Source organism: Lissotriton vulgaris, chromosome 4_1, assembly GCF_964263255.1.
Source record: "Lissotriton vulgaris chromosome 4_1, aLisVul1.2, whole genome shotgun sequence".
Classification (NCBI taxonomy): Eukaryota; Metazoa; Chordata; class Amphibia; order Caudata; family Salamandridae; genus Lissotriton; species Lissotriton vulgaris.
The window spans coordinates 234,596,058-234,610,653 of NC_141691.1; the positions used below are offsets into that span (position 1 = coordinate 234,596,058).

General features: G+C 48.3%; 1 protein-coding gene across 2 annotated transcripts in view; it reads left to right on the forward strand.

The window, feature by feature from the left end:
* The first annotated feature begins 7,838 nt into the window (after positions 1-7,838).
* Positions 7,839-14,596, forward strand: part of IL1RAPL2 (interleukin 1 receptor accessory protein like 2) — a 1,345,334-nt gene continuing 1,338,576 nt past the window's right edge. The window contains exon 1 of one of the 2 annotated variants that reach the window (XM_086966750.1): positions 7,839-8,104. In XM_086966750.1, the coding sequence (XP_086822876.1) occupies positions 7,872-8,104 (233 nt within the window). In that variant the 5' untranslated portion in view covers positions 7,839-7,871. The remainder of the gene's footprint in view (positions 8,105-14,596) is intronic. The other variant, XM_086966749.1, reaches the window with a different exon arrangement.

The window sequence follows — 14,596 nt, forward strand, 5'->3', positions numbered from 1 at the left end:
TCCCGTTCCATTTTCGAGGATTATGTCTCTGTTGATATACTGCCCGCTCAGTCACCATGAGCACATCCATATTTCTGCACCATTGCGCCAGTGTCGGTGTTTCCTGTGCCCCCCAGTTTTTCGCGATATCACGCTTTGCCAGCATTACACCTATGACCACCCACCTTTTCGCATGTAGTGATAGATCTGTTGGGCCCCACACATTCAGGAGACAAACCCTAGGGTCAGGTGCGAACGGGTTCTGGAGGGTCTGACCGATCGTGCGTGTGACACGCCTCCAGTAGTCCTGTATATGTGGACAGGTCCATATAGTGTGGTATAGCGTACCCTCCTCCCCGCAATTCCTCAGGCAATGTGGGTGTTCTGCTCTGTGTATTTTATACAGTGTCGTGCGGGTGTAGTAGACCCTGTGTAGGACTTTGAATTGGACCAGTCTGAATCGAGTGGAAATACCTGCCTCCCTGGGCGATGCCAGGGCTGCGTTCCAGTCTGTTTCATCTAGGTTCCCTATCTCGTCTTCCCAGTACTCCTTTAGCTTCCCTAGGGGATCCGGCAGATTATTCATGAGTTTGCGGTAAGTGAGGGAGGTTGCACCGGCCTCCATGTAGTCTGTAAGCAATCGGTCCTCTAACGGAGCCGACTCCGGAAGCGTCACACCAGTCTCCAACACCGACAGGAGTGCGTGCCTGATTTGTATGTATCTGTATGTTTCGGTCTCCGCAAGGCTGTATTGCTCCCTTAGGGTCGTAAAGGAGAGCACACCCTCTCTGGTCCATAGGTCGCCCACCGTGGAGATCCCAATGTTGTCCCATTGATCGAACCCTTTGGAACTGCGCAGGTTACCGAGGGCCTTGGCGTCCCATAGTGGCGTGAGTCTGGTGATCACTCCCTCCCATCCCAACCGTCTCTGAGCTTTGTGCCATATGGCTACAGTGTGTTTGGTAGGCCCCTCTAACTTTCTCACCATCCCTTTGTTATAGAGTGGGGCTAGCAGGGTGGACATGCCCAGTTGGTGTCTATCTGCCCTGAACGCCGGGTCGTCCTGCGCTGCGTGGATCCACTGGTTAATCACCTTAAGGTGAGCTGCCCAGTAATATAGTTCAAGGTTGGGGAGGGCTATTCCCCCACTATACCAGTCTCTGGTTAGTTTCAACTGTGCAACCCGGGTCGGTTTGTCTCCCCACAGAAGGCTGGACAATTGCGCCGACACGTGGCGGAAGAACGATACGGGGACCATTGCCGGCGTGTTTTCCAGAACATAAAGGAAGCGAGGGAGCGCCAACATCTTAAAGAGCGCCGCCCTAGCTAGCAGTGTTAAGGGGAAATTTTTCCAAAGGCGCACGTCAGTCTTCAATTTGTCCAGCTGGGGCTTAAGATTCAGGTCAAGGAAGGTCGAGTGCTCCCTCGTAATCCGTATCCCTAGGTATTTAAAGGCGACGTGTTCTACGAGTAATTGGCAATCCTCAGGCAAGGCTGGAAGGTCGCCCTTTACCATATAGATAACGGACTTGGACCAATTGAGTTTATAGCCCGAGGCCGTACCGTGGCTTTCACATAGTGCCAGTAAGACCGGGATACTGTTCGTGAGGTCCATGAGGTAGACGAGCATGTCGTCGGCATATAGGGATACCCTGTCTTCGCCTCCACCTTCCCATTGTATACCTTTCAGCAGCTGGGTGGTTCTGAGAATCGTGGCCAGGGGTTCTAGCACTTAGGCGAACAGTAGTGGCGAGAGTGGGCACCCCTGTCTCGTGCCCCTTGCCAACGGAAACTCCCTCGATATGTGTCCGTTTGCGGTTACTCTTGCCATGGGTTCGGTGTATAGTAGTCTGACCCACGATATGAACGTTGGGCCAATACCGATGTGTTCCAGGACCGCAAAGAGATAGCGCCACTCCACCATATCAAATGCCATTTTGGCATCTAGCGACAATACCGCTGCCGATTCCTCCAACTGCGGGGCTCGGGCTAATACCCCGTGTAGCCGTCGCAAGTTCAGTGCCGTACTCCGGTGTGGCATAAAGCCCGATTGGTCCGGGTGTATGAGGTGTGCCAGATGGGGCAGTAGCCTGGTGGCCAACAGTTTCGCCAGGATTTTACTCTCGGCGTTAAGGAGGGAGATCGGGCGGTAAGATGCGCACTCCTCAGGGGGTTTGCCGGGCTTAGGTATCGCGACGATTGTGGCCGTGCGCTGATCAGGAGGCAGTCGCCCCTGTTCCCGACACTCCTGAAACATATCGAGCAATGGCGCGGACAGTGTCTCGGACATGAGTTTGTACCATTCTATTGGCACACCATTGGGGCCCAGTGCTTTCCCGGGGTGTATTGCTGCTATGGCTGTCTGTATTTCTTCCTCCGTCAGATCGGAGTCGAGCTCGTCCCGTTGGTCTGGGGAGAGAGTGCGGGTCGGCACTCCCACAAGTGAGCTTTCTGCCATTTCCCGTGTGACCTCATAGTCAGGGGAGTATACGGAGTGGAAATGGTCTGCCAGGAGTTCCACTATGTGTGCCGGACTGGTTTGTATCTCACCCTTAGAGTCCTTCAATTGCAATATCGCCCACTGGCCTCCCCGCGCCCTCTCCAACCACGCCAGGAGCTTCCCTGCCTTATCGCCTATGTCGTACACCCTGCTCGCCGTTGCGGACATATTGTCCCGCACTCTGCGGCGCAGAAAGTCGGTGTGCCGCTGCTGGGCCAGTCGGAGTGCGTGCTGGGTGTCTCCAGTCGGGTTCCCCTCGTGTTCCTGTGTTGCCTTATCAAGTTGTTCCTCTAGATCTGTCAGCTCCTGACGTTGTGTGTGCTTGTGCTGTGCGATCACCGAAATCGCCTGCCCGCGGAGGACTGTCTTGTAAGCCTCCCACAGAATAGTAGGCGACTCCACCGATCCCACGTTCTCTGCAAGGTAGGAGTGTGTACTTTTCTTCAAGGCCTTGGCTACGCCCGGTTCTCTAAGGTAACCCGGGTAAATAGGGTAAACTCGTCTGCGGGTCCTTCCCTGACTGGACAGAGTCAGTGTAAGCGGGGAGTGGTCAGAGATCCCTCTTGGTCTAATTTGGGAATCAGTGAAAGTGAGGAGACCCCCCCCCAACGTTAGGAAATAGTCTATCCGCGATAGGCTGTCGTGGACTGCCGAGTGGTATGTGTATTGCCGGACATCTGGGTGTAGCCGCCTCCACACATCCACTAAACCCTGCGCTTCCATGAAGTCATGCAATTTGGAGGGCCCTGGTGTTCGTGTGCGCGTCGGGTGGCGGTCTAGGGAGTCTTGTGCCACTGCATTAAAATCACCCCCCACGACAAGATCCCCTTCTGGAAGGTCTAACAAGAATTTTCCTAGTTCCGGGAAAGCTATGGTGTGTAGTGCTGGCGGGATGTATACCGAGACCACATTTAGCGGTTTCCCCTCCCACTGGCCATGTATCGCTGCAAAGCGCCCCTGTGTGTCTGTTGCAATTGATTGGGTTATGAACCTGGACGAGCGATGAATTAATATCCCGGTGCCCCGGGATCCCTTTGTAAATCCAGAGTGAACCACCATGCTGTATCCCTTCCTGTCTAGGGCCTTCGTAGCTGTGCCGGTGAGGTGTGTCTCTTGTAGTAGGACCAGGGCGGGGTTCAGCCTCTTTATACTTTGCAGGACCAGCCCACGTTTAATTTTGTCCCCTAGGCCCCTTACATTCCAGGACATGAGGCGTAGCGGGGACGTCTGCCCTACATTAGTGTCCTCCCCCATCCTGTTTGGGTGTACGGTCTGTAAATTTGCGCTCGTGGACGACCAGGAGGTCTGTGTAGTGACCCTGTGTGTTTCATTGTGACAATACCATCCTATGCTCGTGTGCCCCATCGTAGCTACCCTGCCCCTGTGTAGAAACTAAAAACCAAAACCCCCTCCTACCCCCAACTCCCCCCCTCCCTGCCCCCCTGCTCAACGGACTCAGAACTGCCCGCCCCCCCAACTCAGCAGAGTGCCTGATCCCACCCCATAACATAGTACTTGCTCGCTGGGGTGAAGGTTTCTCCGTGGTCAGCGGCCCCCTTCTTCAGCTGCGGAGGCCCTTCCGCCCAGTGTCCAAGGCGGCGTTGCCTGCTTATACCATCTTTCGTTCAGCCGGACCATGGCAGTGGCTTATTGATCCCCGTCTGCACTGTCCTCATGACGGTCGGATAAAGGGGAATGTAGCTCTGCATCTTCGTCGTTGGCTTGTGAGCCCTGTCGGGAGCCAGCTGTACGGTGTTTGTTCTGTCTATTGGAGCGACGAGGGCCCGCCGCTCTCCATCCTTCCAGCCAATCCTGCGCCACCTCTGGGGAGTCAAAAAACCAAGTTTTGTTGTCTGCTACGACCCGAAGCTTGGCCGGGAAAAGCATTGAGTATGGGATTTCTCTGGCTCTGAGTTCTTTTTTGACCTCAAAAAAGGTTCGTCTCCTCCGTGCCACCTCGGCCGTGTAATCAGGAAAGAATGCCAGCGTCGCATTCTGGATCTTAATGGGGGGCGAGTTCCTTGCCGCTTGTAGAATGGCGTCCCGATCCCTGAAGTTGAAGAGCCTCGCTATGATCGGTCTGGGGTTAGCTCCTGTCTTGTGGCGTCCCCCCGGTACCCGGTGCGCCCTTTCCACTGTGAAAAAGGCGGAGAGTCCTTTGGGCTTCAGGGTGTCTTTGATTAGACTCTCCACATATAGATCCATCGCCCTCGTGTCTTCCGATTCTGGCACACCTATTATACGGATGTTGTTCCGCCTCGAGCGCCCTTCCTGGTCATCGAGCTTGTCGCGTAGTTCTTTGTTCTCCTTCGAGATGCGTTCCATACTAATCTGGAGTTCCGAGACGTCTTCGACCAGGGACTTGGTCACGACCTCCATATTGTTCACCTTTTCTGTCATTTTATGGAAGTCCGCCCTTATAAGTGTGATCTCGGCCGAGATCGACCCCACCGTGGCTTGTACTTGCGTGAGGGCCCGCATGACGTCATCAATGGTCGCTTTCTTGCCTCCGGTCACTTTGGCTGTCTTGCTCGCTTGTGCTTTGGCGTCCTGTGAGGGAGAGGGAGAGCCGGGTTTGTCATATGCAAAGCGGTCCAGGCGCGATTGTGTCGCCCCGTTTTTAGGCCCCTTGCCAGCCATCTTGGTGTCGCCTGGGCCGGGCTATCTCCTTCAGATGGCTACCGGGGGTCGTCCCTGGGCCCACGCTGTGTTTAGGGGGGTAAGAGTGGCCCCTGTGAGGTGCACCGGTTCCTGCGTCCAAGGATGTTTGCAGATATGAACGGGCCTCTGGTGTGCGGTGGCCGGCCGAGTCCCAGACTATTTAGTGGGGCGAGCAACCGACTGTCGCCGCCCTGGAGGAGTTCCTCTGTCCCCCTCTGGCACCGCGTGTACCGCCCCTGAGCTACGTGCTTGGGTCCCCTGATGGCGATGGGGGGCCCGAGTTGTTTTCAGACAGGTCCTACCGCTGTGAGGACGAGTGCCCTGCGTAGATGCTCAGCCGGTTTCTCGGCCCAGTCCGGGCGGGGGTGTCCTCGGGTCCGTTTCGTCTTGTCAGGCACTCCGGTCGGCGAGGGGGAGCCGCAGCGCAGTCAATGGGGCAGCGCGGTTCCTTCGCCGCCAGACTCTGCGCTCTGGCCGCCGCTGCTTAAGATGGTGGTGCCAGGTCCCCACGTCGTCGCTCTGGGCGCCGGACTCCGTCCTCGCCGGGCGCCCGGGTTCGTGTCCCCCTCACCTCAGACGGGCCTCCCGTCAGGCAGATCGGCCCCCCGCAGTCCGGTGACGGAGGCTGGAAGGCTCGGTCTCCGTTCACCCCGTCGCTCTCCGTGGCCGGGTATTTCCGGTGGATCGCTGCCCAACACGGGCCACTTCCTGCCAGTACGCCGCTCACTGTGCCTCCCGGTCCGGATGTCGCCTACAGGCCCGCTCGGGGCGCTGGCAATAATTGTATTTCCCGACCTCGGATTGAGGTCCCGCTAATCCGAACTGTTGCCGCCTGGTCCTGGGCTTGGTTGCCTTCCCGCCTGGGAAGTTTTGTCAGCGGATAAATGTGCGGATTTAACTGGGAGCCGCTTCAATCACGGAGCTCTCCTTCTAGGCTGCCGCCATCGTCGGCTGCTAGCCACGCCCCCCATTCATTAACTTTTTAAATGAACACTCCCACCTCAGAGATGGATGAACATTTAATCGTTTCAAAGGCTGAGACCAAATCTGTATCAAAGGGTGGAAGGACAATGTAATACACCAAAAATGAGAAGGGATTTAGGGGAAGAGGAACCTCTTGAAGGGAAATATTTCCTTGTTAACAAATGCATATTTTCAACACATCGAAGATCTATGCCTCTGCAAATGCGAGCACGCTTGGAAATCTGAGACTGTTGCAGTTTCCCACGTGTACTACTACATTTTTTTCCGAAGACCAAAAAAAAACCTGTAAATTTACCCCAAATGTAGAAGTAACACGTGGTGGTAGAATTAAAAAAAAAATCTTATTCTGGCCATCGATCACTTATCCCTGCTCATGCCAAGACGCAGACTATGATTACAGTTTATGCGAATACAAGTCCCACTCTCGAAAGGTATGGGCAAATAAAAATGGGTATGTGTCAACAGTGTATTATGAATATCTCTGTCCAGGTTGTGAGTTTCTCATGGGTTTACTGAGAAACCCTGATTTTGTAGATTTTACCAACCTGCATCTAATTTTTTCTTTTAGAAATATGTTTTATGTGTACGCATTGCAGGAAGCATTGTTAGGGGAGGCAAGGAGAAAGGAAGACAGCAAGAAATTAAATAGAAAGGCAAATACTGAAATGGGGTATAAGTGAGAACAGATGGCAGAATATTCATTCCATGATCTTAAAAAGGCTTCCAGCCTGCGGACATCTATGTCGCTATGGTCACAGAACTCCAGTGACATACAGGATCTTTATGTCGCGTAATTAGGTGTGCTCTATACCATATACACACCCCCATGAATATAACATTAATATAAAATCCTTGTAAATTTTTAATCAATAATTGCCCCGAAATCAGATGATTATGTAAAGTACCTTCTATATTTTTTTAATAGAAATAAAATATTCAGGTTTTATAATGTTAGGTGGACTACCATTACAGATTTATATACATACTTAGCCATATAGAGAAGCATATATGGAGGGTTTTAGCACTTACGCTATCAAAGTTGTACGAGTTTGATTTCTTTATATGATTTTCTCATAAATAAATCAAATACACACATTATTCTAAATTGTGCTGACACATTAAGTATGTGTTACTTGTGGAATTGAACATTTCCAATACAGCCGAAAGTCTAAGGTAGAAAGCACAGAGAAAATACATGCCTTCCTTTAGACGGGGTAAAAAACAGAAACCGAGCCAACACTGAGAAAGCCATTATCTTTACACGGAGAGCTATACAAGTTGGGACTGGCAGATCAGACAAGGTTGTTGAGGTGAAAACATATTGGTGTTACTTGAGAATTAGATACAATCTTGTGGGTGGAGGTAATGGAGTGTTAACTCCCAAGAGAGTCCATCGGAATGGAAGTGTTAGCACCGGTGCCCTTCGCCTATGCCCTTTTCAAGTTACAGAACGCTTTGCTTGCCCACAAAGCCATCAGATTAGACAGGAGGGAAAGAAAGATTTACTAATATAACAGACTAATGGCGGAAGGTAAGGCCTGCCTAGATTACTTTTACTTTTTTAAAGCTTTTGTTAGTAAATCACTGTAAGCTAAAACAGTCTCAGATATATTTTATGCACAATTTTGAAGAGGATTTTAGCTTTATGGATTTTTTTAAAAATTTGTTGCAGTCTAATGTTATTCTTTCTACTATTTTCTTCTCAGTTGACGGGTGTATTGACTGGTCTGTGGATCTCAAGACCTACATGGCACTGGCTGGAGAACCCGTGCGTGTGAAATGTGCCCTGTTCTACAGCTACATCCGGACCAACTATAGCATGGCCCAGAGCACGGGCTTGCGTCTTATGTGGTACAAAAACAAGGGGGATCTGGAGGAGCCAATCATCTTCTCAGAAGTCATGATGAGCAAAGATGACGATTCCATTTGGGTTCATTCAGCAGAGGTGGAGGACAGCGGGTTCTACACCTGCGTTTTAAGGTAATGATTGGGTTAGCGTTCTTTTCTGCAACATGAATGCATTGGTGTTTGCAGTGCGGTGATGATTCTCAAGATCTTTTGTGCTATAACCAACTTCACACAATACCACTGGAAGTAGAGTAATAATTTAGACGTTCACAAATGCGAAGATGCGCTCTACTGCAGATAGTAGGTTGGCTGTTGGGTTAGTTATGTCAATGTACCTTGTTTGTTGAATTGAACGGCACACCCTCAGTACTGCACACAAACCTCTGTAACCCGTTCTCACTGAGTTTCACATTTCACTATGAAAGTCCTCATTCTCACCATTTTGTAATTGCTGAACGGGTCGAAACAGGAACTTTTATAAGTTATCCAGCACTCGAGGCTTTCCAAGAACACATTTCACCAAGTATATTGGAATATGAGAAGTGCATGTGAGAGACAGTGTGAAAACATATTTCTGCATAATTCTAATTGTACATGATAGATCTCACATATATATATATATATATATATATATATATATATATATATATATATATATATATATATATATATATATATATATATATATATATATATATATATATATTGAAGTAATACAACATAGGAAATTAACGCACACAGTGGTATCAGGATTTCCAGATGCAGTCTTAACTACAGCCGGAGCCCTGCGATGGCCATATTAAATTTGTAGTATTTATTCTCGATGTTAAATCCAGCAGAGGGTTAATTCTAGATACTGACAAAAATTACAATCTTGCTGAATATACAACGTGTAGAAAGTCCCATGATATATGTCTGGCATCATTGTAAACTTTAAATAATGACTTTATTATCATATGACAGTTTCAAGGGAAAATACAAAAAATGTTAGGATTGGAATTTGGGAAGTGTCCCTTGTGGGCCTAAGGCTCTGGTGAGGACCCATGTTAAAGTGGTCAACCACTTACTTTCATTGGAAATTTGACAGCTATCTGTTTGTTCCTTTTTTTAATAGAAGGTGGAATTAATTATGGGAATACTTTCATTCAATATAAGTTAGATGTCTCACAGTCTCTGCTCTACATAAGCCAGTTCATCAACAAAGAGCACAGACTGTGTCATCACTATTAAATGATTTGGATGGCCACTGTCAAGAGAAATGGATCACTCTGCTCCATGCTTTTTTTGTACCGTAAAAGGGAAGGTAGGCCATATCTTTCTGGTCTAGCCAAAGCAATTATTTGATGCATGCAGTAAATCCATAATTATGTAGTAAGCACTGCAACTACAGAAAAACATAAATCCTCGGTTCCTCACCATTGTGGATTGGTTTATCAATAATTTATTCATGAAAGGTAGGCCTAAATATTCAAATTGCAATCAGTTCCCATTGTATGCTGCAGGTTTAAGAAAACCTCTTTTTCAAGATAACTACCCAACGTAAGCATATATTATAAAATACATAATGGGTAACATACATAATATGGTCCCACATTGCCATCTCTATGGTCTGGTGATAACCTTGTGGCTATAATGGCACCAGAACCCCCCAATGGACCATATTACATGACTACCCATTATGTATACTAACTTTCTATATATATGCCACAGCGGTTTCCAACAAGAAAGAAGGTGGGCACTCCAGGGTATAATCTAAAATGCTGTTGTTTATTAGTGAAACAACAGCAGTCTGACACAAGCCTTGATTCAGGTGATTGTGGTCCACTACCTTTTAAAATAAATAACAAATCAAAACCATAGACATGAAACAATCGATATGGGTAACATCATGATACACAGTGATATTTATATATCGATATAAAAGAATATATGCATATGTAAGTATCACTCTATTTGCAAATGAAATGAGCTACAATATTATCTCATATATAAAACACAACACATAAATATGAAGACATAATGTTATTTGTAAAACCTGATGAATCATGTCAAGAGAGATTGTTTGAAATGTTTGATGATATCAGGGTATGGGGGATACAAGATCAATAAGCTCAAGCGGAGTATTAAGCAATATCATTAAGCAACTGCTCTGCGAAAAGTTTGCTGCCTGAGCTGCGAAACTGATACTTTCAACATTCAAAACACAGCCCCTGCATTAAATTCCCCAATCAGATAGAATATTTCTATGAATTAAAATATAACCATTATTAGCACAAACCAATCCCCTATTACTGAAATGGAAGTCATTACCTCTTACGATTCTTGGTACAGCAGCTTTGATTAAAATGACTGTGCTCCCAAATTTAAATTTTCTTTTTTTTCTGCTGCTCCTTGCGTTTTTTTGCAACTTTCCCCAAGAAATTAGATTAATTAATTTCTTCCTTTCTATGGCTATGAATCGTGTCCTAGGCTAACACTTACCACTTTACACTGTTCAACCCAAATTTAAAATATATTCTTTTGTTTATGTCGTACAATACCTGTCCAGTTTTAAAGTGACAACCATTTCAACTCTATTCAGACAATGAAATGATAGAAATTATGTTACAAGATAACAACATTAGAGATAAACTGTGCTTAGTGAATCCCACAGAAAGGTATGATATAGCACTCCAGTGGTTTCTAAACAAGGAAAACCCAATCTTTCATCCACTTTCAGATTCTATATGTAAATGTTTCAACCCATCTTGAAGATTTCTTTTTAACAATCAAGAGGTTATTGACTTGAAAAGTATAGAGCAATGAAAAATGAGCGGGTTTTCCAGAACAAATGATTTTCTTACAGAAGACAGAAGGAAAATTTGGACCGAAATCGAGGATGGAGCTAGATTAGATAAGAATGTATTCCTTTTGTCCTTTAATGTCCTCCATCTTTCCCCTAAAGTACTTACTCCATTATCTATAGTGGACCACTAGGATTTTGGTTTTTAATTTGGTTGAGAATACTACTAAAAAAAAAAAGCTGTGAATTGAGACAATATTTAACACGGCAAAAACAGTCAAATCTACTGCAAGATATTCTATTAAACGGAATTTAAAAAGCTGTTCTATCTTTTAGCTAATATCAGGACTGTTTACAGAATGTTTGCCCAATCCATCTCAGGGAGCAGGGTCCCCAAATCCTCCTCCTACTTCTCCCTGAGTCCGGTCATGGGAACCAACCCATCGGCTCTGAGCACCCGATAAGAACATGTACCACGAGGACGTGCAAATCAGATGACAGCCCTGGTGTGTGGGTTGTTCTGCTTCTTCAGACCCACAGTGGGTGTTAATTGCCACCACTACATCCCTATGGAGTAAGAAGTGGCCCCCTGGGAGACCAAATTCCAGTTGCAGGTCTACAAACGGCATGTCCGCCTGAAACAATTCTCCCACCCGGGCCATTCCCATGGCCATCCATGCAGTCAGACCCGCCAATTACCCTATAGGATAGCCCCGCCAGGAGCAGCAACAGAATATCTGGGGAATATGGGAGCTGTATTAGGCATGGGCGAATTTTGCGGATCTCGCGTTCGCGAATTTTGCGGATTTGCGGATTCGCAATCCGCAAAATCCGCGAATTCCCGCGAATTTGCGGATTTTTTTTTTTTTTTGTGTTCGCCCGTGTTTCTGCCAGTTCGCGAGGGTTTTTACAATTTCGCAATTTGCGAACTTACCTGTCGGGTCGCAAGTTTTGCGAACTTGTTGTTTCTACATGTCCAGCCTGTTTGGGACACTCTTCTTCATCACTGCCACTCTCTGTCACCACTGCCACTCTCTGACTACTCATGCCACCCTCTGGCCCACCCATGCCACCCTCTGTTTCATCACCACACCCTCTGGTTGTCCAGTGTACATTATTTTCGGCAAAGCAAAGCACACCTTCCCTGCCTCAAGTGACCTGAATTAATTTGGGGCTGATTAATGTGTCACAGAATATTTTTTTAGCTGGCACCTGCTTCCTTAGTGCGCCCTGATTAGTGATCTTTTGCACTTGCTAAGTGCTTTCATTGTTGCAAAATTAGTTACAACACCTGCCCTGCCCCAACTGACAATAATGAATTAGGGGCTAATTAATGTGTCACTGAAAGAATTTAAAGTTCCAGCCTGGCACCTGCTTGTCTGCTCCTTTAGCTGTAAATCAGGACCTTTGTGGCATACAGTTAAGGTCAGAGCAGGGTCACACAATAGTTGCAAGCAGGCAACCGAATTCTGGAGGGCCCCCTCAGGAAGCAATACAAAGAATCGTTACAAATCATGAGGTTGACCTTTTGCACCTGCTCATTGCTTTTGCTTTTGCTGAAATCGTTTTGCGGTTTTTTTCGCGCTATTCGCGGGGCGCGGCGTCGTGCGAAACCGACCGCGGAAGCCGCCAATTCGTGCGAATGAGCATTTTATTTTTTTGCGGCTTGTTGTTTCGCGAGTTTTTTTGCAGTATTCGCGAGCCGCTTGCAGCGCAACACGCGAATTTACCCCAAGGTCGAGTACGGGCGCGGCCATTTTGTTTGCGTGACGTATTTCCGTTTCCGCCCGCTATGTATAATCTCGCGCAGTAAGCGCATTGCGAGTAGAGGTTCGCACGAGATCGCGCGGGAAATCTAGAGGTTCGCACGAGATCGCGAGGAAAATCTCGCGCGAACTGACTTTCGCGCTCGGAAACGGGCGCCGGCCATCTTGTTTTTCATTCATTTCCTGTGTCTGGGCATGGTGTTTAATCCTCTTGATATCTTTCCCATCCTTTGCTTGTTTTCAGTTTTTTTTTTAGGATTTTGCTTCTTATCTATCCCTCTCTTTTCCTAGCTGTATATTTTTGTCTTTTCTGCTATTTTTCTTTACTTTTAAACTACTTTTGTAAACTCTTTTCTTTTCTTCTTCCCTATCCTATTCTTTCTTAATTTTCTACTTCTTCCTACCTTACCTGCCCAGACCATGGTCAAGCCAGGCGCCGTGAAGCTGCCCAGGCACTTGAGGGCCGCAGCGGCGGCGGGGAGTAGTGCTGGACCCAGTGGCAGGACAGCAGGCGTGAGATCGAGGGGGGAGCAGGTGACGCGCCGGGAGATATTCAGCCCGGAGGAAGTGGGCGCGCTGGTCTACTTCGTCCAGCGCCGCCTGCCCAGGACCATCGCGGGAGGCGGCAGGATCGCGGCCGGCGGCTATAACATGCGGGAGCGCCGGAAGCGGTGGGAGAAGGTGTGCTGGGCCATATCCCACCTCTACGGGGTCCAGCGCACCTACAGCCAGGTCACCCATCGCTGGACGGACCTCCTGGACCGCGAGCGCGACCTGCTGGACCAGCTCGGCTTGGAGATCCCCGGGCTTGGTGAGTAGTAGTAGCCATTGGCATTTAATCACTCACTACTATGATGTTTTCTCCTGCTCTGTGTTGTTGTATTGCAAATATTTGTTTTTTACATGGAGCAAGCCAATAATGCCGCTGATGACGATTACATTGTAGTTAAATTATATTTCAAAATCTTCTGTGCATTTCAGGTGCACTGCTCTCCTTCTCAGTGGGGTTGCTACTATGCTTATTTGTTTTCTATTTCGTGGTCTCATTGGCCTGAGTAACTATTATGTATGAGTGTACTTAACAGAACTGCGTAATGCTAGACACTAGGGGGCAGATTACATTTACAAGCCCCTTGCGCCACGTTTACGTTGCCTTGCGTGACGCAACAGCGGCGTAAACGTGCCGCATCCCTGCAAGTCATTTACAGCATGACGCATCTAGGGAGATGCGTCACGTTATAAAGCCATGGGCCTGCACCACAATGGGTGCGTTCCTAGTACGCAGGGTGGGCGGTCCAGCGGCTGTGCGCCTCGCAAAATTGCCTGCGTGAAATCTACAAGATTTAACGCAGGCACTTCTGCGACGCTGCTACGTCAATTCAATTCCTTATGTCTGCTCGAAGCAGGCGAAAGGACTGACACAGCATGTAAAGTATTGGGTGGCCCTGAGCATTACTGGAGTTGCATTGCGTTGGCGACGTGACTCCAGCGATGCGCCGCTCTTACGTGACGAGATGCGTCACGCAAGTGCCTACCCTTGCGCCAGGGCGCGCCGCATTGTAAATGAGGCACATCTGCCGTGTCGCAAGGGTAGTTTTGCGTGACGCATTTGATCTGGCGCATCTCTGGAGATGCGCCAGAACGCGTAAGTAAGTATGCCCCTAAGGGGCAGAATTGCAATTACCGTCGCATCCCTGCAAAGTAGCAGGGATGCGCCATTAATTGTGCGGCCCGCTACCACCACCAAACATGGTGCGCCGTATTTGCAATGCGGCTCCCCATGGGCCCAAAACGTCACCGAAGCTTTACTGCTGGAGTTGCGTCGCAACGATGGCGCAGCTCCATCAATGCTCTGGGGTACCCTATCTCCCCAATGCTGGGTCAAGCCGTACGTCTGCTTCAAGCAGGTGCAGGGTTTGTGTGACGCATCATTGTCCTAAAGGTGACTGATTGATATTTTGTAGATTTCCCTCAGCCACTATTAGGATGTGTTCCAGCGCAGGAATGCCCTCCCTTGCGCCGGAACGCCCCCTGATGGCGCAGGGCTTTATAACGGGATGCATCTCCCAAATGCGT